General features: G+C 46.4%; 1 protein-coding gene across 3 annotated transcripts in view; it reads right to left on the reverse strand.

Annotated features, from left to right (window-relative positions):
• pps (protein partner of snf) overlaps positions 1 to 27326 on the reverse strand; it is a 127733-nt gene that overhangs the window by 14137 nt on the left and 86270 nt on the right. For 2 of the 3 annotated variants that reach the window (XM_084602534.1, XM_084602536.1), the window contains 5 exons: positions 20116 to 20266; positions 17840 to 17932; positions 12499 to 12694; positions 10870 to 10954; positions 5129 to 5357 (listed from right to left, as the gene is read on the reverse strand). In XM_084602534.1, coding sequence (XP_084458660.1) covers positions 5129 to 5357; positions 10870 to 10954; positions 12499 to 12694; positions 17840 to 17932; positions 20116 to 20266 — 754 coding nt within the window. The remainder of the gene's footprint in view (positions 1 to 5128; positions 5358 to 10869; positions 10955 to 12498; positions 12695 to 17839; positions 17933 to 20115; positions 20267 to 27326) is intronic. The other variant, XM_084602535.1, reaches the window with a different exon arrangement.

Raw genomic sequence — 27326 nt, forward strand, 5'->3', positions numbered from 1 at the left:
CTACCGAGTGGTGGTGCTCGCAGTTGAGAGGAGGAGGAAAACGATTGGTATATAAATGCTCACGCTTGCTTAGCTGAGGCACTCACTATGCGTCCTGATAAACAGAAAGAAAGGTCACGCCGTCTCGATGGAGCCAGGAAACAACAGCAGGCTACAGAGACAAATGAAGAATGTAAACAGCGTCTCGCTTGACGGCGCGCTCAAGATACAGCTAGACGAGCGCGTCGCGCTTCTCTTGAATCGTCCTCAATCAGTGACGACTCCTAATGGAATGTAATAATCGCTTTGAACAGTGAAGACTCTATGTCTACGTGTTCACTCAGCAGTCAAGAACGTAGGAATGCAACTAGGCGGCAACGACGCGTTCAGGAAACAGAAGAAGAACGGCAACGACGGCTTGAAAAGGAGTGTGTTGGTGTGTGTCTTGTGTTAATTGTACGGTCAACATGGTACACCAAAAATGGCTATACTACGCGCTGAACTATAGAATGCTATTATTGCTTTTGCAACCAACTGGGCTTAACTAAAGCTAAGCCCCAGCTAATTTTTCTTTTTTGTCGCTGTATCGGCGTCGTCGATGTCTCTGCATATGCTTGCGCTTTTGCCGTGTTTGCCGTGTTTCTGCTGACTTTCAGTGACCATATTTGATTGTTATAACTGATAATATTATACGACACCATCGCATTAAGTGGTTTATTTTACCATAGAACACATGGGAAACCCGACAGTGCAGCGGCTGCCCATAGTTATATCTGATATATTGTTAAAACTGGTAATGTTATAAGTGGGTCTGACTGTATTCAAAGTTGGTGCTCTTTTGAGAAAGTACAAATCAGCGAAGTCAATGACCTCGGCAGTTCGACAGTTTCGGGAACACTGCTGCCAGCAGTACATGAGCAGCAGGTTGATACGTGCACCGTACGGTCGCGAAGGTGTAGCTACAGTATGCTGAATATCAAATATCTTGGCATACCTTAAGGGGAGACGCGGGCTTCGAAAGTCGAAAAATCGCGCGAAAATGTCGGCTTTTCAAAAGTACATATCTCGGCTGTATATGTTATAAACTACCTTTCCTATAATTATAAACGCCTAATTTATCGTGGAACTGCTTTAAATTAAATATACAACTGGGCGCGGCAGCCCCAGAGTCGCGAGCAGACAGCAAAAGTACCCAAACTTCGCGTGTGCTCCATTTCTCTGCCGCGGAACCGAGCGCTGCCATCTTGGTCTTGTTTTGTTTGTGAATGCTGGCTTTTTTCCATGTTGCCTTCACCGGCGGCGTCCACGGCATAGCAGAAGCATGGCTAGCTTGTGATTGGGGGCCTCACAGGTATTGTTGAGCTTCCGCGTCTCGAATTCGGGCTGTGATTGGACAAAGCGCGCGCTTCGTGAGAACGCGGGGGATCGCGCGACTGCGCGCGCTCCGTGAGAACGTGGGGGATCGCGCGACTGTTATTGGCTGCTGCGCACGCTAACGTGGTGGTCCCACCCCGGCACGTCGTCTGCTCCGGCTGCCTACTGAGCTGGCGTTCTTTGTGCGCTCGCTGAATCGCTTCACGTTTCACCATTTTTGAGACCACCGTGATCATCGCTGGTTGCGGATTCTGGTGGAGTGTTTTCAGTGGTTTTGTGCACCTTGTGAATTGTCGCATGGTCGGCCACGATGCGCGCTAAGAAGTTCAAAATACTGCACACGTCGTTCTGTGAATGCCGTCCGAATCGCGAAGTTAGCGAAACGCGTAGCCAACGGTCGCGGAGACGCCTCTATCAGTGCTGCCTCTGCTACACCACTACTAGACCGACTGCGCTGCCACTTCCAACCGCGTATCTTTCGCGTCAACGTAAGGAACCGGCGTTTGAAGCGTGCCTGCTGTACCGACCATATCAACCTTGGCGATCTCGGCCTCCCGTATCGCGTCTGTCATCGCAAGCGATAACGCGTCGTCAGCGTCGTCCACTGTTCGCATGAAAATGCACTTCCCGAGGGAATCGACGAGGTGGAGGCACAACGTGCTGCAGTGAAAAACAAACTGTAGACTTCAAAATGCTGTTTTAAACTTCAAGGTTGCTTATTCCCGCAGTATCTCTGGAACCGCTAATCGGATTTTCACCTGGTTTTTTTACTGTGTGCATGAATAAATTTCTGAGGGAAAGACAAGCTCATTTTCTCAAAATATTGAGTCTAGAAGTTATAAGAAACAATCAAAATTAGGCTAATGCAAGTCCAAAAATAGTGGCACTAGCCTCAATGCACTGCTAACATTTTTCAGCAGGGAAATTAAAAAAAAAAAAGGGCTCTGCCTTGCCCTGTAGTACCTATTCAGGAACCTTCATAATGAATTTCATAGTGCCAACATATTTTGCAAGTTCACCAGACATGGTACAAGCAAACCATGTGAACCATTATGATATACTTCTGTAACTTGAATACCAATGTGCGTAGCTCCATAAAACTTTGCAGTTATTCAAATGACTGTGCCATGAGTCTACCCTGCAAATTTCATTCAATTATCTCAAGAAACTTTAGGTTGGTATTCAAAGGTAGCCTCCCCCCTTAAGCACGATTCGCTCATTTAATTGGTCAGGAAGACAAATAAATGGTTATTTCTTTTTTTTTTTTTTTTGTCATATCTCCATTCAACAATGCCTTTCAACAATAGTGACAAATGTGAATTGGGATATGTGGGTGATTTCGGGAGGCCTTTTTTTTTTTACAATCCAGATACAGATAACTATAATCGCTTATGGTGATAGAATTTCTCAGTTTTCGTAATATCTGCACTGCACTGTACATTCAAATCTGGCAGAAAGAGAGTTTCTTCATCTGTTTGCAGTAATCCTTCAATCTGAAACGCGGCTAGCCATTCACAGAAAATGTGGACTGACCTCCCTCTACACATATCCAGAGTGCACTGGTTCCAAGCAGTGCAGGGTTTTGACTGATTACCGTGAACACGGACACGTATAACACGGACCCACATATAATATGAGGTGTAATTTCGGAATAGCAAAAACACAAATGTTTTCATCTGCGTATAATGCGAGTGAGGAAAGATAAGCAAAAGTATTTAATTGGCACTACACTTCGTGGTTGCCCTGCGACTTGCACGTGCTCTGGCGTCTAACGCAACCCCGCACCAGGCATCGAGTAGTGCCACGAACCTTCAAGTGCCACTCCTGGTTCGCTCTCCTTTACGTGCCGACGCGCTTGATCGGAGAATTTCACGCACCATGAGGAGAAAGCAGCTCACGTTTGCCCTGGCAATAGCGGAAACCACATGGTCCCCCGACTATTCTAAAACAGGCAGGTCACTCAGACGCAGAACGGCAGCACACAAGCTGCGGGCCATCATGAGCTGAACTCGTGCCTGGTCGCGTCTTGCAATGCATGCAGGCACGCAGCATGTGCGTCCAGGAAGCGTTTTCTGGTTTGGGGTTTTTGTGGTCGTCATCCAAGACATGTATGGTCTGCTGAGAGTTCCTCGTACAGAAATATTTCTGCACAAAATCTTTTTCGGCATCTCAAAATGCATCCGGTATACTGCCTTTCTCGAAAGCGCGACCGCCATGCTCTTTGGGAATACAGTAAAAGCCCGTTAATTCGAACTTCACGGGACCGGGAAAAATGTTCGAATTATCCGATGTTCGAATTATCGAATGGCCTCGAAAAAACTGGCCAAAACCGTTTGTACTACGGTAAATGTACCGTATTTAGTCGCGTAACGAACTCCCTCGCATAATGAACCCACCCAGCCCTGATTTGTGCTTACGAATCTGAAAGAAAAAAAAAATAATAATAAAGGCGCGTCAGTCGTTAGCGCGTCCCTCTGTTTCGTGCCTTCACGGTCCACAACGCATTTCTTGGCAGTGCGCCAAGATGCCGCGCGGGGATAACTGCGTGTTTATCTTTTGACTTTAGCTCCCGCAGGGAGGGAAGCGAACTTGGCAAAGTGCCAGCGCTTATCCGGTTGTGCAAGCCTCCTTTTCAGTACGTTCGCTTTATCATGCTATAAGCGACTTGGGCGGGCGCCCGGTCTACTGCCACCCTAATCATTGGAGCGAACAATGCTAAAAGCTGGCGTCATGATCGCGGCTGACTCGCGTGCTTCCGTTGACGACTGATGGGTGGAAGGATGGATGGCTATCGCAAAAAAAAAAAAAAAAAGTTTAACCCATAGTGCCCGTCCCAGATCATAGCCTTTTATGGGCATTGGCTGGGACCGCGCCGACAGTACTTATCCCTATTTCCAAATTAACAGGGTTGAAATTAACGAGTATTTAGTTGCGAGCTACGGAGGTTGCGCAGAAGAGAGAGCAGGCAGCTGCCGCCGCGCGGCCATGCACTGACCTTGCCGCGGCCGCGTCCCCTCCCTTCAACGCCGCCGCCGTCACGCCGGTCATGGCGCCATTTAAGTTTTACCCACTCTTCCATGGTTTTACTTAGTTCCTTATTCTGTCCCCGGTTTGGACGTGCGCAGCCTCTAATTATGCCTGCGGATCACGGAGGTGTTTCTTTACCCCCCCCCCCCCCCCCCTTTTTTTTTTCCCCGTGTGATGTGCGCCAAGCCGCCCAGACGCGGCGGCGCGTAGTTCGAATTATCCGTAGCGGAACCAACCCGCGTTCGAATTAATGGGCTTTTTTATACACAGATCTCTATGGAGCTTGGCCGAACCAAGTAGTGTAGTTCGAATTACCGAGGTTCGAATTAACGAGCTTTCACTGTACTGGTCAAGCGTCCGCAATTCGGCTATACGGCATGACCTGTATGAGATGCCTGTGAGAGACTGTGTGAGGTGTGCTTGAGATATGCGCTTCCAGCTGTGTGTGCGTCGCGGGCACCATGGTCACGAGAATCAGCTTAGTGAAATCGAAACCAATGAAAGTCTGCTGACGTCATGACTAAATAGAACCTCCTTTCGCTGGAAGCCTGATGCTGATAGTGCTGATTAATAATGGGGCTGGAACTGCAAATTCAGGCTGAAATTTGTTCGGATTCGGAAGACCTCATATTATACGAGATTTTTTATGGTAGCTCACTAGGCAGCCTGCCAAAAATGGAGATTGTATCTGACTTTGCGGACAGGTGGCGCGAGTGCTCACTCCCCACGTGCAGGCTCCACAGCCCACCTCATTCTCCTCAGGGTCGTAGGGCACGTCTTCGTCGTCTGCTATCGGGGTCCTGTCTATAGCAGCAGACGACGCCAGCTGCGGGCGAGCATGCCGTGGCCTTTTCTCCAGAGGTGGCGTGTATGAAGGCTCATAGGGTTCCTCGTCATCCGAGTGGGCAGCCCCCGATGCCATCTCTGGAAGTGGAGGCGTCAGCGACGCTCCATCTGGCCGCTCTGACCATGGGGTCCTGCACAGTAGGGGCACAAGTTCACATTTCCATTGTCACAACTTGGCATCTTTAGCCAAGTTGTCAGAGGCAGGGAGAAAAAGAAAAAAGAAAAAAGGTAAAGTAAAACACCGTAACTAACAACTCTACGGCAACATTTCAAGTTGCTGACACTGCATTCCTCAAAGCCCTTTCTTACAACATGTTTGTTAAGGAGGATGAGGGCCTTAAAAACTGATTTCTTAACTTATGGCGAGACTCACACTAAACTTAGCACGCAAATGTGTTTTCTGTGCAGGTTCCAGACATGCCATCGTAACTGCGCTGGCGGCTTTACATCATAAGCTATCTTGTAAACTCTACTCTGCAATTAGTTAATTTCTTTGCAGCTTTAATGAATCTTCTCATTGCATTCTGTTGCTTTCAATAACATAAAATCACAGCCAGAGAGCTCCCACAGCCAGTGACATTCTTCGTTTTTCTTTGAGACTTGTCATTCTAGTATATTATCTCGAGAATAAAAAGGGGACAGTATTTGACAGTGCGACTCAAACTTTTTCCAAATGCTATTTATGCGTGGCCTAAACAGAAACGAAGGTCAGCGAATGCCTCATTTTTCTTTGAAGAAAATCCTAGCAAAAAAAGGTTGCGAAGGCCAGCCAAAAATATGAAACTGAGAAAGTTGCGCCAGGAGCTTGATCATGCGTTGTGGGATGAACGGTTGGTACCCTCAAAGTGATATTTCTCACCAAAAATTACATGTTCAGGGTGTCTAGTAAAACACTATTTCCAAAATCCCCGACTTTTCGAGGTTTTACCTGATTATTTCAGTTCAAATTCCCTGACGAGTGAAGGGGCTAAAAAATGTAGCTGCTGTGATGATAATGAGCAAAAACAAATTATTCACAATAAGAAGCTACTTATTAATCATTCTGCAATTTACAATTATTAGTGCTAATGATCATTAAGGACATCAAAAGTATACAGAAAATTAGAAGCGCATGGCAGCACAGCTCACCGATCGCTTTCACGCTGGCCGCTGCCGATGCGGTTATTTCTGCTTTTGTCGCATACTACCCTCACGCAGCGCTTCCACATATTTTATTGAGTCAGGGCTGGAAGCAGGCTCGAGCATTTTGGAGCAACTTTGGGAGCAGTAATACAACCATTTTTAGCAGCTTTGGAGCATAGAAACGAGAATTTTGGAGCATTTGAAGTTTGACTTGAAGCAACTTTCTTAGGTTAAACACCTTTGATAATTGCAGATTTTTGTATATGAAATTCAAAATCTTTAATCTGATTCATTTCATACCTTTCCAACTTCGCACTCATCTCTGACAGCACAAGCAGCCAAAGAATGTAAAGATATATAACACGAGCTGACCCTTTAGTAACAACTTGGAACAGACTAGCATTAAACGGAACGCTTGCTGGCACCTTCCTAACTGAACAAGCACCTACTCTGACCTAAAGCATTTGCCTATTTTGACATGGTAAATTCAAATGTCGAGATTACCACCTTGATGCGCTCAAGCAGTGCCACTACAGTCGAACCCGGATAATCGAACTCGAAGGGGATTGCGAAATAGTTCGATATATCGATAATTCGATATACAGAAATCGGCTTGTGACGGCACTTACGATGCGAAAAAACGATACCGGATACCGTATTTGTTGCGTAATTAACCCACTCGCATAATGAACCCACCCTCCACTTTTGCACCAGAGAATTTAAAAAAAAAAAAAAAAAAAAAAAAAAAATTAAAAAAAAAATAAAAATAAAAAAAAGTATGTTAAGGCCAGCTCGCTCACATGCAAGCGACTGAGCGATCTCGGCGACGAGCGGCAGCTACAGAGCGAAAATTTTCAAAGTAGTTGGAACTGCGTCCCTATCGCCGCTCGAGCCACCGCGGCAGCTCAAAACAAGGTTTCTGTGTCGCTGCAAGGCAGAAATCGCGAGCATTTTCGCTTGCATGTCGATGGCGCGCGTCAGTCCGTTTTGGTCGTCTCATCCACAGCTCATTGGCAGCGTGCCAAGATGCTGAGCAGTGATAACGTCAGAGCGCGTTTATCTTTTGATAGCTCCTGCGGTGGTGGGGAGCGAACTTGGCAGAGTGCTCATGATGGCTTGACTGCACAAGCCTGGTTCGATTTATCACGCCGCGCTTGGGGCGGGCGTCATGATCGCAGCAGCTGACCACGTGGTTTCGCTGATTCATACATGCAAGGATAAACGATAAAAAATAAAAATAAAAATAATAATAAATAAAATAAAATAAAATAAACGACCCTAAAAAAAAAAAAAAAAAAAAAAAAAACTGCCGCTTCTTAACGTCCGCAGCAGCCATATCTTACGCTACGCCGCGAGTACAGCACAACGATAAGAAAGGATGACTCTCGCAAAAAAACAACAGAGCTGCCGCTTCTCTACATCCGCAGGCGCTACAGCCACGTCAGCCGCCGCATGCCGCCGCGCGCAGAGTGTTTGCAACACACGCTGGAGTAAGCGTACGATGTCTTTCTGAAAACGGGCTGAGCTAGCTTGGCGCATGCGTTGCGCGTGCTGAAGGAGAGAGATAGCTTGGCAAAAGAATGGGCACACCCACGCACATGGCTTACAAACGTCATGTGTTGGCGCGCGGGAAATGACAACTGCAGATGTGCGCGCCTTTGGGGAATGGGCGCGGCGCTGTCCAGACCAGCCGTCACCGAACTGTCCCCTCTCATTCCTTCCGCGCATGGCTTGAAAACGTTCCGCGGCAAACGACCAAGGGTGATGCGATCGTCTTTGGGGAAGGCACACTTTCCAGTGCATGGTGCGGAGTTCGATATCTCAAACGACCGGTGAAATTGAGTTCGATATATGACGTGGCTTTCCTATACTTTTCCCCTTTTCAAGGGGATATTCCGTGAGTTCGATACAACCAAATTTCGATATATCTGGGTTCAATATAACCGGGTTTGACTGTACTAAATTAGAGTTCAGACTAATGTGCATGACATTTGTGCTATCTACATCGTATGCATATCCTATGCCTGTGCTAACAAATTCCTGCTTACCGGTCTGTAGTGCCTTCAGGAACGATTCATCCTTCAGCTTTATTACTTCACTGCCTCTTGCCAATGGTTCATCATTTTTTGCTTGAGCAATTTTTAAATCTTGACATAGGCCTGTATGGCTTTCCAATACACCTTTGGCGTACCAATGCAGAGTCAAAGTGGTATATCGTGCCTTGCCTTGCAGCAACCGCACGCTGGCGAGACAGCAAAAAATATATATATAGTATAAGTAAATAGACATTACTTGGTTGCTAGAGGTTACATACAAGTGAAAAATTGCTTCATACTGTTTCCAAGTTTATTTGTAGTCGACGTTTCGGCAGGAGCCCTGCCTTTCTCAAGACTGAGGGTACATGATTCTTGTTCGTCTTCTTATAGCGTTGGTAAGAGGTGATACAAACAGAATATGGGCACAAACAGGTGAATCAGCTGGACACGCACAACACACACATACACACACAGGTGCGGAGAGCAGGCTAGGCCCAAAGGGTCATCAACAAAAAAAAAAAAAAAAGAAGGGGGAAGAAAACAGGTGGGGAAACATGTTTGCTGCAGGTGGTGAGAAAATTATTTTTCTTGTTCTCACTAAAAGATGGGAGCGCCCAGCGTGATGAAAAAACCAGGTGGACATTGCTGGTTAGAAGAACTTGACAGCGGCGAGTAAAGTTCGAGCAACTCCGACGAGAGATGAACCTCAAAGAAAGGATCAGAAAAAAAAAAAAAAAATATGTGGGACAGTAGAATGGTGAAATACTTTGAGGTTTTCGCTAAAAGATGTGAGCGCCAAGCATGACGAAGGTTTTTACGAGAAGTGGGATGTGGAGGGTATCAAAGAAGGAAAAATTAAAAAAAAAAAAAAATAATAAAGGGGGAAGAGGGGGAAGAAAAAAAAAGAAAAAGAGAGAGAGAGAAAAAAAAAACGAGGAAAAACTGTAAAGGGATAATGATTGATATATGTGCATAGCATTAAACTTGCAGGGCTCGTAAGGACGACATTGCCCCAATGTTTTCATTTATCCTAGTATTAATTGTCCTAAACTTATAAATAAAGTACGACTCACGCTGCTCCCGCTCCCATGTATTATTGAATCCCCCCTGAAGAACTGTTAGTTTGACTGAGTCGAATGAGTGCTGTTTCTGGTTGATATGTTTTGAAAAAGGAAGGTTGGGCAGAGAGCGGACATGAGCTCGGTGATTATTAAACCGCATTCGTAGAGAGGTAGCTGTCTGGCCAATATACTGCATGCGGCATACACCGCATTCTAGGAGATATATAACGTTTGAGGCATCGCAATCAAAGTTACCATCTATTCTCCACTTAAAATTTGACGCTGTGCTTGTTGTGCAGCTTGATGTCTGCATGTGCCTGCACACCTGGCATCTACTCTTTCCGCAAGGCCGGCACCCCAACCGCGGGTTATTACCTATTTTTGAGTGGACTAGGATGTTGCGGATGTTTTTCGGTCGTCGGTAGACAACCTGGGGAGGAGTCGTGAAAATACTGGAGAGACGTTCGCTCTGTTCTAGAATGTTGAAATGTTTCTTTAGGATTTTGTTCACGTTGGGGGGTTTACTCGTGTAGGTGAGTACCAGGCTTGTTCGGCGGTCTATGTTTTCCTTTCGTGGACGGCCCTCCAGTATTTCCTCTCGGTTGAGTTCATATGCCTTTTTTATGGCGTCGTCAACAATATTTGGCGAGTACCGTTGTTTAGTCAGGACTTCCCGCATACGTTTTGCGTTTCGTGCGAAGTCCTGATCTTGGGAACAAATTCTTTTGAATCGATGAGCCTGAGAATATGGAATGCTTGTTTTTGAGTGATGAGGATGACAGCTTTGAAAATGTAAGTATTGTTGTCGGTCCGTGGGTTTTCTGTATACGCTTGTGGTGAGTGAACCTTCATGAACCGCAATTATATATATATATATATATATATATATATATATATATATATATATATATATAACATACTTGCCTTGTGCCAGCTTAAAATGAAAATGCACTGCAGAATATATCATGTCATTTCCCCTGACTTGGCGAAAGTTTTTATGCTTTCTCCTGGTTTTCCCGGTTGGTAGGCACCCTGATGTCACCATTTTCGAGATTGTTTTCGGATTATGTGAACTAAAACTGTAGATACGAAAGCGGATTGTTGATTTTGGATGCGCGTTAATTTCCACACAATGTGTGTAGGGCGAGATTTGTGTGTGAACAGCTGGACGCAAAGGACTACACGGTGAGATATGCCCGATGGTGCGACTTTGGCCATGCGATATAAATCCACCCTTGAGAGGCCCTAGGAATTCCCCACATTTGAAGATACTAAGAAGCAATTTAAATGGAGGCTAATTCAACACCACAAAATTTTCACTTGGTACCTAAGCATTTGCAAATGCCCGCCCAGAACACAGGAACAAACGCGAGCTGCGCAAGGGAGGTAATTGCAAAGAGGAGGAGTAGTTTGAATGCACTCACTTGGATTTCCCAGTAGATGCCTTGGAGCGGTTCTTGTGCCTGACTATGATGCCCAGGAGCATGTGTGGCCGGCCAGACATGAGACCTGCACATGGGGCATGGCCCATCAATAACAATTGCAACTGGATGAATAAAGTGAACCCACTGCAATGCCCAACTAACAACAAAGAAAGCAGGTAAAAAAGAAAAATTATGAGGGCCCTTAAAGGTCAACTCCGGTGGTTTTTCCATCATTTTCTATTTTTCATTGAATTACATTCCTCGGCATGTCCTGACGCCAACACAAAAAACCGTTTTTCGAAATTCCAATTAGAAGTATTTCTGGTGACGTCACACTCAGTATTAGAAAAACACTCGTACGTGGATTGTATGGTGAAAATAACGTATGGAAATCATGAAGCATTGCATAAAATGTCTGAGGTAGTTCAATATAAGCCTCGCAATTTCATAATCATGCGGGAAGTGGACAGTAACGCCGGTATACTGTTTGTGACGTCAAAAACTCAGTGTTGCCGGCAGAAATAGTCTCAACTTAAGCCATGAAAACAGCATATTTTAAAGTCGTGTTGCACGCGAACGGATTATCGTACGGCGCCCAAATTTTGTAGAATGCGTCAGGACGGAGATGAGAATATACAGTAAAATCTTGATTAGAATATTCGAATGTCAAAAAACCTCCAAAGTTGCCCTTTAAGGCCTAGGTATGATGCAATAGCATAAAAGGTTCCCATCTGCAGCTCCGTGCCTGCTCGTGAACAGACAGCCAAAACCGTGTCGACATCCTGCAGTGGCTGGAATTTTTTTCCCGTCCAAGCACATTTATCTTCGCGAGCACTCTTTCATTTGACCTATGAGAGTATAAAATTTCTCTTTAGCAATGAATAACAGCATGTGGAAGCAGTTTACAATGACTTTCCAGAAAAAGTGATGTTCGCCGAAGCGAACGGCAACATGGCCGCTCTCGCAGCGACAGTTCGGCATTTTAGAAAAGAGCGTGCGGTGCCGTGGACAAGATCAGCTGTTTGCATGCAACTTTTCAAGAAATGCTGATTGTAGCTCTGGTGATGCAGGGACAAAGCCAATGTTGCAAATCTATGCCCTTCTTCACTTATTTTTTCTTGTTTTTCTTTTTTTCTTTTACTTCATGTAATACAGCTTATGTATAGGGTACTCTGGAGCCCTACATTACAGTGCAGTTCAGGTGTGCACAGAAACAAGTGTGACAGATACTGTGCCTTTCCTTTCCTGTGAACCAATTATTATTATTTATTTATATAATTACTAACCCCTTAATTTGTTTCTCTAATATTTCATACATTCTTTTCAGTATGCATTTTTATGTGATAGGCCACCCAACACAGATACAATGTCCAACTTTACCAAGCCATATGAACGCGCCTGCGTGGCCAAGGGGCAGCTTGGCTCATTCATATGCAGGGGTCCTGCCAAATGGAGCACGTCATCCACCAGCTACTACCTGCTACAGCCATGGCCATGATTTTTGCTCATGATGTCAATGCTGCCAACGGCAGATTTTCTGGAGAATGGGTATTTAATGCGTCCAGGTGCACGACCAGTGGAAGCCAACCTCTCAATCTCTATCAGAGGAAGACGAGGAAAGAAACTGACCTGGCCCATCAAAGGGCATGAGCACGGTGGGCACCGGGCTCTGTGAGGGTAGCGGCAGGATGTAGAAGTCCTTGAGCATGGGCGATAGGCCACCCACGACACCGCATCGCTTGCGCGAGTTCAGGTACGTGTAGAGCTCCCGGTAGGGCCGTCGCTCCTCCTCGCTGGCCGGCTGGAAGCGCACCACCAGCAGTTCCTGTGTGCACAAAACCATTGTGATACCGGCAACACTACCAGTTATTGTAACACACGCACTCCCTCCACCTGACATCACACATCACTGTCAGAACCTGCTCAGCAAATGTTGAACCCGCAGAAATGAAAAAAATGCCAACATTTCAATACAACCTACAATGAGATACAGATGTAGCAGCAAATTCAGCAACATACAGACAGACATGGGAACATAAGCATTTCTATGATGGCCACTAACTGGGCACAAATTGCCGAACGAAATTGTTGCGAATGTTTTTTTTGTTTCTTTGTCCTCATCACCTCTAAGGTAATAATAGTCTTTGAAATGTCGTCAATGAACTCCAGACAGCAGAGACCTCAGCCTACTATCGACACGCAACTGCTACGAACCATACCAAGCGCCAAAGCACACGTCAATGTATGTGGGCCCACAGCCTTTTGGCTTCTCGTTGCAATTTTTCACCAGTAGACTGAATTGGTAATCCGTGATGTCAGCCGATGCCTTTGCCCGCATATGCACCAAGGTGAATTTATTTGGTGAAAGAGGCCACAATGATCACCTACTTTTGAGGTGAGAACAGTGTAACAGTGTTTTTCACATTTCTATCAATGCTTTATCACATGTTGTCAGGAGCGTCAAAGCAGGCCAGCTCCAAAATGAAAAGACCTCTGCAGCATCTTTCACAGCAGCTCCCTCCCAAGCAGCTGAGTTGAGTGTGAAGAGGCTCCACCACACCAAGAGTGAAGGAGCATGCAGTTTTGGCCCACAGAGAGAACCGTGTGGATGCAAGTGAAAGAAGTGTGCAAGTGGGTACAATTGACTGTGGTATGTTGAAATGGGCTGCCGCGACAGGTAGAAAAGATCTAAAGCCATGTTCGGACTATATGCACTATGTACGGATCGTTGGTAAGAATCGCAAGCGTAAAGGTAAGAAATGCAATGTGCCTGTACAGGCTGCTGTCGCACTGAGCATGAAGGGGTATTGTGTCTTTCAGGGAGGAAGTGTGGGGGCACCGCCGGCCAGCGGAACCCCCTTTCGTGTTCCCACATTTATTCAGGCAGCGGAGCACGAGAGGGGTGTCAGTGTAGCCGTATGACAGAGGCTCGGCGCGTGCGCTGCCTGCCTTGCTGTTTCGCTATAGCCAAGTTCAGACGGCCTTGCAGGTAGCGTGGTCACGTGGATAATGGAGAAGGAAGGCAGAGAGAGGTTAAAATAAAGTTGCCAGGAAACTTTGTACCAAAATTTTGCATGATTGTCATGTTCAACCCAAAAATAAGGGCGGAAAAACATGGTAGGCATCAGAGCCACAAAATCAACAGAGTAGCACACATATCCACACTTTCAGAGAATACAACGCCCTGTTGGAAATATGTCTATCCCGTTATTTCCCAGCATCAGTCTGGTGTTATCACAAGCAGCTATTTTGAGTTCAGGATAGTACAGCTCTTGTTTTCTTTGTATTACCTTTTAATTAAATTAATTTTTTGTCCACTGACTCGAGCATTCCAAGAACTGATCCTGATCTTTCTATTAATAAAAACTATCTTTTTTACTGCGTCTTTTGCTACGAGCGTAGCAAGATAGTCAGGAAGCTAAAAGAAAGAAACAGATAAAACAAGATAAAAGAAACAGGAGAGGGAATAATTGTATGCATTGGCACACCAGACATAAGCGTTTCTTCACCAGACAGACTCCAGCCGTGGCCCGTGCCTCGATGTCTTAACGATGCATTGAGTACGAGGGTAATGATAGCCTAACGCCTCTGATGCCAAAGTAGCCAAGTTTCTGCATTAAAAGGCTCTCGCGCGGTCCTGTGTGATTCCTGTGTTCTTGCGACAGAAGAGGTGACTATGGAATCCATCCTGAAAAATGTGGTTCAGGAATTGCAAGGTGAAAGTGACGGCGAAACAGAAGATGAGGACGAGTGTGACGACGTCCCCACCTCCCGTGAAGCAGTCGATGCGATTGACGTACTGAGGCGTTTCGCGGGCTCTACAGGTGAGAAAGAGGCTATGCAGTCGTTGTGGGCCTATGAACGGTGCATAACGCCGTTGCTGAATGCAAAAAAGACTCAAAAGAGAGTAACAGACTACTTTACCCACAAATAAAAATTCTTCTGTGTGTGTGTGTTTCACACTAGCAACACCATTTGAGAATTTTATTTGCATGTTAAGAGCCTAATTCCAACATAACAAAATCTCAATGTAACGAATTCAAGTGCCAATTTCACCGACTTCGTCATATCGAGGTTTAACTGTACGAACTTTTGAGTCACCGCCTCGAACTGTCTTTAAGATCACTGTGGGGCACTGGTAAACATATATCACAGGCATGGATGCAGACTGACCGCACACCAGAAATACACGTGAACGGAGGTTGCCGAGAAGAAAGATGTACCGGCAGAGATTTGTTCCAGAATCGGATCAGGTAGGTGCATCCTGCGGATGTTACGTGCCGCCTTGCTCTTTAAAACGAGTGTTGCAAGGCTACTAGGAGCGGCGGCGTGGAAGCTGGCGTGCAAGGCCACTGTCGCACTGCCTGCAGTGGACAGATGTGCTCTAACAAAGAAGATTTGACAAATCCAAATCCTCATATTACGCCTAAATCTGCGTATAGTTGAGCGCATACACAACAATGAGCTCGCTTTGTGCTTCAAGAGCCTTGAAGTCAGCTAGCAGTTGCTTGCTAGCTGGCGCCACGTTAAGAAATGCGAGATCCAGTTCACCCTGAGTGGTGATTGGCCCAGTCGTAAAAAAACTTATCTTACCGAAGGACCGAGTCTGAACATTGGCAGTTTCCAGCTTGGCAAACGAAAGTTCCAGCAGCTATGCAAAATGAGATAAATATGACACTTATGACCGATGTGACTGTAGCCTGAATGCGGCTTAAAGGGACACTAAAGACAGCCAAAGATGGTATGAAAATCTAATAAACTACATTTGGTGACACTGTCGCCGCATATCCGGCAGCAAAAAATCGAATAATTGCCGAGATATTGCGATAAGAAGTTGAGGTTTTTTCTTGTTCCCGCCGGTCGAATTCAAACTGTGGCCTCCAACGACGTAGTTGGAGTTGAGTGACGCACACTATGACGTAAGCGGAGACTCCGTGATAGCTAGCGAGCCGGCGCGGCCCACGGCGTCGCATCCCTCAAGGGCCAACTTGGCAACAGCGTACTCGCAATGACGGCCTCAGCCGAAATAAATAAAACGATAAAGAGAGTAATTTACCGAGCGATGGGCCCATAAAGGAAGAAAAAAAAGCATAGAGCGCTTGTAATGCACAATACTTTACATGTTTCTCAAGCTTTCGCGCTCCTTCTTGCACTGTGTATAAACAAACCGAGCCCTCGGTCATCGCAATGCTTCCTGACATGTTTACATACAAATCAAGATTTAGTTACCAGCAAAATAGTGTCCTCGCTGCTGCGCTTGTCAGTTTTGAAGCTTCGTCGCACTTTTTTCCTTTAAGGTTTGTGCTACAGCTCCGTGTTCAGCGAAAATTACGTCCACGGTAGCAGAACATGACCGAAGTGCCAGCGCCACTACATTTGCCAGCGCTGTGAAATTCCACATGTTAAAATGGATCCAGTGCACAATATAGTGCGCATAGGCATCCAGAACATTAGTTGCAAGACGTGAGAGCAGGCAGCATGCGCCGATGATCAAAAAGTTGTAATTTTTAGACCGGCAGCAGAAACACTTTATTGTAAATGGGGCCATGACATAAAAACTAAAAATATTTTCAAGGTTCTTGTGGCGCGGCGTAGCCGAGCGGTTAGCGTCGCATGTTTCGGAGCAAGCAGTAGCGAGTTCGAGTCTTACCGCGCCTGGCATTTTTTTTTTTTTTTTTTTTTACAAATCGATTTTTTTTTTAACCTTTCGTAATGTATTTCTGGTGCTTCATTATTTTTAGTTTTTACTTTTTACCCGAGGCCCTTTTTTTCGCCGGGCGACGAGCGCAATATATCGACGCTCTCCATGGTATGAGCGGCACGTATGCCCCTTTTGTTTACGACGCCTGCAAATAGCACGTTGAAGGTCTTGTTGACGCAGTATATGTTGGTCAGATGTGTCATGATTTAGTGAACAATTGAATGATAATGCGTTTTTCCTTCGGTACTTAGCATATGTATGCTTTTCGTGGCGTACGTAGCTGCAGTCAAGCGGTCAGGTCGCAGTCGAAGCGGCAACGGCGGCGATATGTTGGCGCAGAAGTGTGAACGAAGGACTGTGTCGGCGGTAGCGGATTTCGCTCGCTCGTGCCTCCGAATGCTCAAATGGGAACCATCAAGGCGCATCTGCTGCTCCAAGCTCGTAATTCAGGCGCTGCAGGTACAAACAAACTATCCGAGTCCGCACGAAACGCCTGAGCCGAAATATAACCAAAACTGAAGTGGCCGCCTGTGGCGTCACCAAGTATATTTTTGTATTTGCCTTGCAACGTTTACGTTGCCTTTTCGCCGTCGTTTACGTATGATAAAAGCGTGTTATCATGTTTGAGAAAAAACGTACTACCGCATTCAAACATGCAACGTAATTCGCATTTGTCAGCCTCCGGGATCCCTAGCGCGTCACGTGATTTGTAGTTGCGAGCCTCGGCCGTTTGGCTGTGGTGGCGATACCTGTATTTCTGTTATTCTTCTTTACTACCTTATAACAGCTCTGTTTTCAGTAAGAGTGGTCTTTTTGTAATCAGGAACTGGCATTCTATCGATGCAAACCCACTTCCTTTCTCTCTTTAGTGTCCCTTTAAGAGATGGGGATATTCTTAGGAAGGGGATGGCTGATTTTCATCATGCCGTGGCATGACGTGCATCACACTGGGCCATAAGGGCAACTTTGCAGCATTAGTCCTGGGTGGAGCTATTTTGACTATCACCTACCAAGTGGGTCATATCCGATGGTGGCCTCCCTTTTGGAAGCCATTCAAACTGACCAGCACGAGACCCATAGCGGCCAAATTAACAAGCGCCCAATGCTCCAGACTTGCAACGGGCACACGGGCATTGGCGAAGACAATGCCAACTGTCAGCATAATCCAAATTTCCAATTTAACGAAGGCTGAACAATGGGCTTTTGCCCCGAATCAATGAGCTTTTACAGTACATCAACAAGGTTCATGAAAACATACGACTGACTCACCTTGTTGCCAGACTGCTTGATCTTGCTGAGATAATCCCAGACTTGGTCGGGAATGATGCGACCGCAGACGTTTATCGTGTCCGGGATGTCCTGCTTGTCATCCCCCCCAAGGAACAAACCCCAATATCAGACAGCCCTCAATATGCACCTTTTGTAGTCACGAGATGGCAAAGCACGCTCTTGACGCCTGCAGAGATTACGATCTATGGAACATACACAACACGTCTTCTTCCGCTTCAGCAATTCGCAGGCTTGCCACTAGTTCTACAATATGACAGCATAATGGAATAGCATTATTTTTTTGGCGTTGCCTCAAATAAGTAAAAAAGCAAAGCATATATAGGTTAAAGTCAGAGTTCAGCTATTTCGTTATGCAGTAAAAGCTTGTTAATTCGAATTTCACGGGGCCAGGAAAAAAGTTCGAATTATCGAATGGCCTCGAAAAAACTACCACCATTTGTATTAGGGTAAATGCACCGTATTTAGTTGCGAGAACTCACTCGCATAATGAACCCACCCGGCCCCGATTTGTGCCTACGAATCTTAATAAAAAAGCGTGTTAGCGCGTCCCTCCGTTTCGCGCCGTCACACTCCACAACATATTTCATGGCAGTGCGTCAAGATGCTGCGCAGCAATAATGGCATGTTTACCATTTGACTTTAGATTCAGCAGGGGGAGGGGGGAGCGAACTTGGCAAAGTGCCAGCGCTTGTCTGGTACTGCAAGCCTCCTTTTCAGTACGTTCGCTTTACCATGGTATGAGCGACTGGGGCGGGCGCTGTCTACTGCCACTCCAATCATTGGAGCGTGTGATAGCAGCAAGCCGTTTTTGAAGCAAACAATGCTAAAAGACGGCATCATGATTGCAGCTGACTCGTGTGCTTCTGTTGACAACTGATTGCTGGACGAATAGATGGCTGTCGAAAAAAAAAAAAAAAAAAAAAAAAAAAAAAAAAAAAAAAAAAAAAAAAAAAAAAAAAAAGAGGAAAAAAAGAGAGAGAGTTTAACCCATAGTGCCCAGATCATAGCCTTTCATGGGCATTGATTGGCTGGGACTGTGCTGACAGTACTTATCAGAATTTCCAAATTAACAGGATTGGAATTAATGAGTATTTAGTTGCGAGCTATGGAGGTTGCACTGGAGAGCAGGGAGCCGCCGCCGCGGCCATGCACTGACCTTGCTGCAACCGCCGTCCCCTCCTTCCAAGGCCGCCGGCCACCGCACCAGTCATGGCGCCAATTAATTCTTACCCACTCTTCCATGGTTTCACCTGGTTCCATCTTCTGTCCCCGTTTTGTACGTGTGCAGCCTCTAATTATGCCTTCCTATCGCGGAGGTGTCTTTTTACTTTTTCTTTTGCCACGTGATGCGCACAAGCCACCCAGACGCGGCGACGCGTAGTTCGAATTATCCGCAGCGGAACCAACTCGCGTTCGAATTAACTGGCTTTTTTAAACACAGATTTCTATGGAGCTTGGCCAGACCAAGTAGTGTAGTTCGAATTATCCGAAAATTCTAATTATCGAGGTCTGAATTAACGAGCTTTCACTGTTTATCACACCCTTCCTTTGGTAAACTTTTAAAAACATGCCTTCTATTCTTTTAGCCCTTTAAAATGCAGCTCCAGTGCCTCTTCTATCTTCATCAATTTCGAAGAACCCTGCATGCTTGTAAGATTTTGTTGCAGCACAAATGAACTTTATTATTTCCCAATTCAAAGCCTCACTTGCAGCAGCCTACAGGAGCAGCTTTGAGTGTACAATTTACAGTTCACATGGTGTCTTACTACACTGCACTTGCTGAAGGACAAAATTTTGAGCTCATTTTTGATTATTTCCTGCAAGTAATGATCCTAGTTGTCACATCTACCAGTTTAACCAATCAAAACGCTAATGATACAATCTGTCACAGTATCTGGCGACATCATAGTTGCCGTCTTGTATAATGTCATATAGCCTGGTGTCAAAAGATGGTTGCAGTTTCCTATTTTTCACAGTTTTAAAACACTTCTACTCAGTATATTGAAAGACATCCTTTTCTGTATTAGAGAGAAAGAACCCCCTACAATGCAATGCAATTATTAACTCTGAACGTTAAGAACAAAATACTTTGCCCTTTAAACTTCACAACAGCAGAAGTGCATTTCTTCATCCCGGTTGCTTGTCTTACTATGTCCTCACTCTAGCAGGTCACATGCAACAGACTCTGGAGCCAGAGTTTCCCGCTTCTCATCATCCCCTTCGTTGGAAGCCGCCATAGCAGGTGGTCAACTCACTTGTGAGAGGAAGTCCGTGGGACCGGACACCTTGTAGGCGGATGCGACAAACTTGGACACCTCCTGCATGCTGATGAAGCCCTTCCAGATCGAGCTGAGCTGAGGCTGCTTGCCTTTGCCCCCGTTGCCCCCGTTGCCCGAGTCAGGGGACCTGTAAGACCAACGAACCCAATTACAGCAGTCACTGCACGACTGCGGGCATGGCATGCCATGGTTGGTGTGCACGCAACTCAGTTACTGCCGCCCATTCAACACATATTACGCCCCATGCTTGAACAAATAACACGGCAGAAAGATGACCTATATGGTAACTACCCCTGTATTTATCCCGAATATAGTGTGACCGCAACTACAGTGCAGTCCACTTATAACGATACCAGATATAGCGATATATCACTTATAACGGTCACATTCTTGAGATTTATCATTCATTTTTCCCATTGCCCCCATGTAAAAATAAACCAGATATAACGATCGATTATCGGCGGTACGTCAGATACAACGATAGCTTTATCGCCACCCGATAGGTGTTTACCACAAAAATTTGACTGAATATTCAATAAATTATAAAATATTAAGACAATGACATGAAAACTCGACATATGCGGTAAAAGCGGAAGAAAATAAGCACTATCATCATGGAATCACAGCCGCCCAAAGGGTGCTGCTGCGACTGCATCGTCATCACCGATTCTGCGTCCATGGAAGATGGCGACGACCACATTGACGGACTGCGCGATAGCTCACGAGATGAAACGGCAGATTCATCGAAATTTCTGGCAGGATTTTAAGGTTGCAAGCCTCGTGAAAAAAAAAACCGAACATTCGCAGTCTATGATTGTAACGATCATCATGGCTGGGGATGTCCTTCAGTTCATCGAGCCGTTAATTGGTTTCGTGCACGCAAAAAGGACTGCCGCCAGCGTGCACCCTACTGGAAGCGATGCTCACAGCGATTGTCAAGCTTCAGCTGCTGCTCAAGCGAGCGTGAATTTCCAACTTCTTTAGGTATGCTTAAGCTCAGTTCAGTTCAGTTCAGTCCTTCAGTCGCGTCCGGCTCTTCGTGACCCTATGGACCATGTAACGCCACGCTTTCCGGTCTCTCACTGTATTCCTAACATCACATAACTTCATCTGCAATGCTTTGAGGATGCCATCTAACCATCGCGTTCGCTGCCTACCCCTTCTCCGGCGACTCTCAACCTTTCCCAACATCAAATCTTTCTCCAGTGACTCCTCTCTTCTCATCAGATGACCAATGTAGCTGAGCTTTAACTTTAGAATTTGACCCTCCAATGAGCAGTCAGGGTTTATGGTCGACAATATCGACTGATTTGATCTTCTGGCAGTCCAAGGAACTCTCAAGAGTCTTCGCCAGCACCACAATTCAAACGCGTCAATTCTTCGGCGGTCAGCCTTTTTCACAGTCCAACCCTCGCATCCATACATCACAACTGGAAAGACCATAGCACGAGTTATACGGATCTTGGTTGGCAGACTAATGTCTCTGCTCTTTACTAGGCGGTCAAGGCTAACCATTGCTCTCTTTCCCAGAAGCAGGCCTCTCCTAATTTCATGGCTGCAGTCTCCTTCCGAGGTAATCTTGCAGCCCAAGAAGAGAAAATCTGTCACAGCTTCCACTTGTTTCCCTTGATGCTCCAGGACTCCAGCACTTGATACGGCAAGACGCCATGCTTAAGCTATTTTATGGCTATTGATGTATACTGTAATAAAGTGTGCTCGGTACGATAATTAGCGTTGTTCAACCCGATTTACTCAACGCTAGTAGCAGGCAAGCCTACATGAATGGGAAAATACATGGGTGTGCTTCTTTCTTTCTTTCTTTTTTTTTTTTCGCCGGTCCAGATACAGTAAAACCTCGTTAATTCGAACTTACAATTAATTCGAACTGACGATCGGGTCCCGGCATGGCCCTATGTATTTCAATAGGAGAAAACGCCCGATAATTCGAACATGCCAGTATCCACAACGGTTAATTCGAACTAGGAGCCCGTGGCTCACACAGCTCCTCGCAGACAGAAGTCGGCCCATACCGTGTACAATGCGCAGAAAGATTACTAAAGACGGAAAAAACAAAATCTTTCAAATCTGCCCGCGTGCGCGAGACGAGGTGCGCACTCGACAGTCACAGTGAGCATTCCGGTGCACGTCGTAGCAGGTTTTCACTGCCGGGTGCCGCCAGGCTCCATCATACCAACAGTCCGGCGCAAGCCGTTGCAGGTTTTGGCTGCACCGCGGTTGCCGGGTCAGCTGGGTGCGCTTTTGACAAGCCTTTTTTTCTTTTTGTCCTGCGGTCATGTTGTGTGCACCACGCAGTTGTCGGTATCGTGCATTTGTTCGTGCCGCGGCGGTCCAAGTTTTACCATTTTCGTTGCCTCACCGCTTTGCCAGTGACGACTCATCGATTGTGACAGCCATGGCAAACCGCGGTAAATACAAGGCAAAGGACCTCAAGACGAAAATGGAGATTTTGTGTGAGGTGGAACGTGGTGTCCTATCCAAGACGAATATAGCCAAAAAGTACGACATCAAGAAGAGCACGCTGTCAACGTATCTCAGGAACAAGGAATCGATCAGTGCTGCCTTCCGTAAAGACGTTATGGAGCCCTCTCGCAAAAGGCTACGGACGTCGGCCCATCCCGAAGTGGAGAGTGCCGTAATGGCATGGATAAAAGAAGTTCGCAGCCGGAACATTCCGTTAAGCGGGCCCATAATTGCTGCGAAGGCTGCAGTCTTTGCCAGCCAAATGGGCATCAGCGAGTTCGGCGCGTCGGACGGCTCGCTGTCGCATTTCAAGGCGCGTCACGGGCTGACATTTAGAAACGTTTGTGGGGAGTCAGCTGAAGTCGACAAGGAAACGTGTGAACAGTGGGTCTCCAGTGAACTGAAGGAACCCCTCGCTGATTATGCGCTCAGCGATGTATTTAATGCTGACGAGACGGCGCTGTATTTCAAATTGCTCCCCAACAAGACCGTCACTTACAAAGGCGACACTTGTGCTGGCGGAAAGAGAAGCAAAGAAAGAATCACCGTCATGATGTGCGCAAATGCGACGGGCACGGAACGGTGCCGCTTGCTGGTGATCGGCAAGGCAGAGAAGCCTCGCTGTTTTAAAGGCATCAAGACGCTTCCTGTTGATTACACCGCAAACAAAAAGTCGTGGATGACACGGGAAATTTTCACCGACTGGCTGCGCAAGCTAGACAGGAAATTCGCTGCACAGAACAGGAATGTTCTCATGTTTGTGGACAACTGTACAGCTCATTGTGACGTGAGTGGACTGACAGCAATCCGCTTGGCATTTTTGCCTGAAAACACAACTTCTGTGCTCCAGCCTATGGATCTTGGAGTTATTCAGAACTTAAAATGCTATACAGGCGCCACCTTCTAGAGAGATGTCTTCTTTGTTTGGACAGTGGCAAGTCGTACGACATCGATTTGCTTGGAGCTGTCCACATGCTGGCATCATCGTGGAATACCATCAAGCTGGAAACTATCAAAAATTGTTTCCGCAAGTGTGGCTTCGGTGACGCCCCAGAAGCATGCAGCGCAGAGGTAGCGGAGGCTTTGTCTGATGACTCCGTCGTGCTCGACGGTGGCTACGCGGCTTTGTCGAAGGGTGTCGCTTTTGAAGCCTACGTTGACGTTGACAACGGTGTGGAGACGTCTGGGCCTTTGAGTGATGAGGATATAATCGCAGCTGCATGTGCTCCACAGGGCTCACGGGTGGCGAACACGGCTGAAAGCGATGAAGAGTCCGACGAAGGCGACGATCCGTGAAGTAGCGTCGGCGCTCGATCTCGCTGCATGATACTTCTCCGCCGATGAGAATTCGGATCCTGCGCTGGAACTCTTGGGCAAGCTGCAGTCGATGCTTGTGGAGTCGCGGCACAAGAAACGCAAGCAAACGCATATTTTTCCGTGTAAATAAACATGTTTTGAAGCTCGCTACTCACACAAATGCATTCCGGTTCTTGTTTGCGGCGCATGACTGACCGATTAGTCCCGTTCATTCGTTGTTGCGGCTCGACTGCAAAAATTATCGGAATCGCCTTCCGTAAACGTGCAGTAGCGCCTAGCCCTCTTTACTCATGATAATGAGTCAACATGTGGGCTCGGCCAGCACGGTGGGCCACAATGGCGCTCGTTCCAGTGCCCGACTGTTAATTCGAACAATTTTCTCGGCCCCTTCGAGTTTTAATTAGCGAGCTTTTACTGTATAACAATAATCAGTTATAACGATCGAATTTTCAGGTTTTCTCATTATCATTATAAGTGGACTGCACTGTACCATGCGATGGTTGACATTATGGGGTGCGAAAAAGCGAGAGAAAAAAGAAAACAAACGTAATGCAAAGAACAAGGTCACAGCACATGAAAATTTCAAAGACGTCCATTAGCAAAATTCTCCTAAACGAAGGCTTTCCTGCGGCCAATCAGAGTCCCCACTATGGCAGTTGCTATCACCGTTATCGCAGAGAGGCTTCACGCACCTCTTCTTTTGCAAGAAAGCCACCCAGAATGGATATTAGATAAGAGACTCACAGACAGATAAGCGTGGAATGCAATAGCACTGTCACCATGCTGCAGGTCATACTTTGGTGCAACATTTAAATGATCACTAAAAAGTATCTGCTGTATGTATTCGCATAATGATCAGAATTTCTTTTTTCTAAAAACTGACACAAAATTCAGAGTGCAATCATTACCAGGGTAAATTTTCCACAAAAGCTTTTGAGCACCGAAAACACAAACAAGTTGCAGGTCAGACGTCTTAGAACAGATATCTCTATTACAACCAAAAATAAAAGTTGAATAATGCTTACCTTAACAATAAACGCGCACATTGCATAAGCATCACATGAACTACACAATTCCTATTTATTTTTTCTCGTTTAGTACTCTAATCAGAGTCTGAATCCTCACCATCCTCACTTTCATTGGTGGACGACTCATCAAAAACGGCAGTGTCGTCGCTAGGAGCATCTTCACAGTCCCACAGAAAATCGTTTTCTGTTCAATCCAACGCATTCGATATGCCTGTCTTCTTGAAGCTCTTGTCAGGGATATTGCTCCACGCTTTTGCGATCCATGAGCAAAGAATCTCCACGCATGGCCTTCAATTCTTTTCGCTCGCGTGAAATCATGCTGGCCCATCGCCATCCACTCTGCATAAAGTCTGTGAACATTGTCCTTGAACGATTTGTTCAGTGACATGTCGAGAGGCTGCAGCAGCGAAGTCAGACCCCCAGGAATCACTGAAATGTCCGTACGCAGCTCTTTAAGCTTAGCATGCAAGCTGTCCACAAGGTGATCTCTGAGACTGTCCAAAACCAGAAGCGAGGGAAGCAGGAGTGCTCCTGGTCTTCAACCCCAAACAGCCTTAATCCAGTCGACCATCAGGTCTGCAGTCATCCATCCTTTCATTTGTGCACACATATGGATGCCACAAGGAACGTTTTCCTTAGGAACAGTCTTCCATTTGAGGATGGCGTATGATGGCAGCTTCCGCTCGTCGGCCATCACAACAAACATGACTGTGCATCGCTGCTTTTCTGCGCCAGACGTCTTCACGAGGACGCTCCGAGCACCCTTCTCGTTCACAGCTGTGTTTTGGGGCATGTGGAAGGTCAATGAGAGAGTTTGATCGGCGTTTCCAATTTGTGGCATGATGTAACCGCTTTTTTCGCAAAGCTTAGTGACGAAGTGATGGAAGTCTATCAGTTTTCTTTCATACCTGCATGGGAACCACTGGCACAACGACGTCCGCCGCCTCAGCGAAAGTCTATTCCGTCTCATAAACGGAGTTGTCCAACCTGAACTAGTGCGGAAATCCTTTGCGGCGATTCCCAGCTACCTGGCAGTTGTGCGCACCTGCGTCTGTATTATATCTAATGATACTGCACAACCATCTTTGCGCAGGTCCCTCACGTATTCTAGGACAGCCTCCTCAACATAGAAAAACTTGCCCATTTTGGGTTCGCGGAAAGCCTGACGAGTCTAGTTTGTAGCCATCAGCTTCTCACGCTGCTTCTCACGCTGCTTCTTTTAATAAGTGTATCCGAATTTCGTTAACGCCGAAATGCCTGCCAGCAGCGCGGTTGCCATGCTCTAGTGCATAATTAACAAACTTGAGCTTGAACGCAGCAATGTAACTGGCATACCGCCCCATGGTGAAATGGTGTAAACTCACACAAAATCACAAACCATGCTACCGAATTGCAAAATGGCGAACGCCGCAAAGCGCGTTTTAATCAAGGAATCATGGGAACTCATCGGAATGCATTCGCTGCAGGATGACTGCAGATCAACCAACAGGCGGCTGCCACTACAGTCAAACCTCGATATAACGAACACGCATATTACGAGTTATTGAATATATCGAACTCTTCCGAAATTATTTTGTCAAACACATGTATATTTAACTTCCCATAGCGGACGTGGTTCGGCATAAAACGGATATTACGAACTTTGCGACGTCAAGCACTACCTCACTTTAATAGCAGGAGGCAGGCTTCGTTGCACTACACGTGTGTTGTGCGGCAGAGCAAACGTTCAGGACTACCTCGCAGGCGCTGACAGTGCCACAGATGCCACGACAGCATTGGGAGTTGACAGCCAAAGAAATCCATGGCCTCCGAGATTACCCACTGCGCCTGTTTGTGTGCGCGGAGGGGATCTTGGAGACCATAACAAATTGTTCGCATCTCACAATCGCTGACAGCGCCACTTCAGCAGCGGCGGCAGCAGCGCGATCGAAGGTTGCGTTTGCCTTTTTGGTTTTTGTGCCTTTCGCGTTTTTAGTGTTAGCAGCGGCGTCGCGGCGTGGCCGTCGTAGCGTTCGGCGGAGGCTGCGTTGGTCGTCGTGTCGAGTGTGGTGCGCGGGTGTGCGTAGTGCTGTGATGACGGTGATCGTGAAAAAAAGAGCAGCCCTGACGTTAAGACCAAGCTCAAGCTAAAATCGGGGCCTTCAAGGCAGTTTACAAGAGGAGACTGAATGACACTTTTCTAGTGAAGCTTCTTATGGAGCAGGATGTGAAGATCGACTTGCTGGGAGCATTGAAGCGGCATCGGACAGCGTGAAAGGTGAAACGATTGCCAACTATTTTCGGCACGCAGGTTTTGTTCCAACAGAGGACCGTGCGTCAAGTGACGATGGGGACGAAACAGAAGCAGAGCTCCGCGTGCTT

The sequence above is a fragment of the Amblyomma maculatum genome, chromosome 4 (assembly GCF_055883805.1).
Source record: "Amblyomma maculatum isolate TAMU_Amacu chromosome 4, ASM5588380v1, whole genome shotgun sequence".
Taxonomy (NCBI): domain Eukaryota; kingdom Metazoa; phylum Arthropoda; class Arachnida; order Ixodida; family Ixodidae; genus Amblyomma; species Amblyomma maculatum.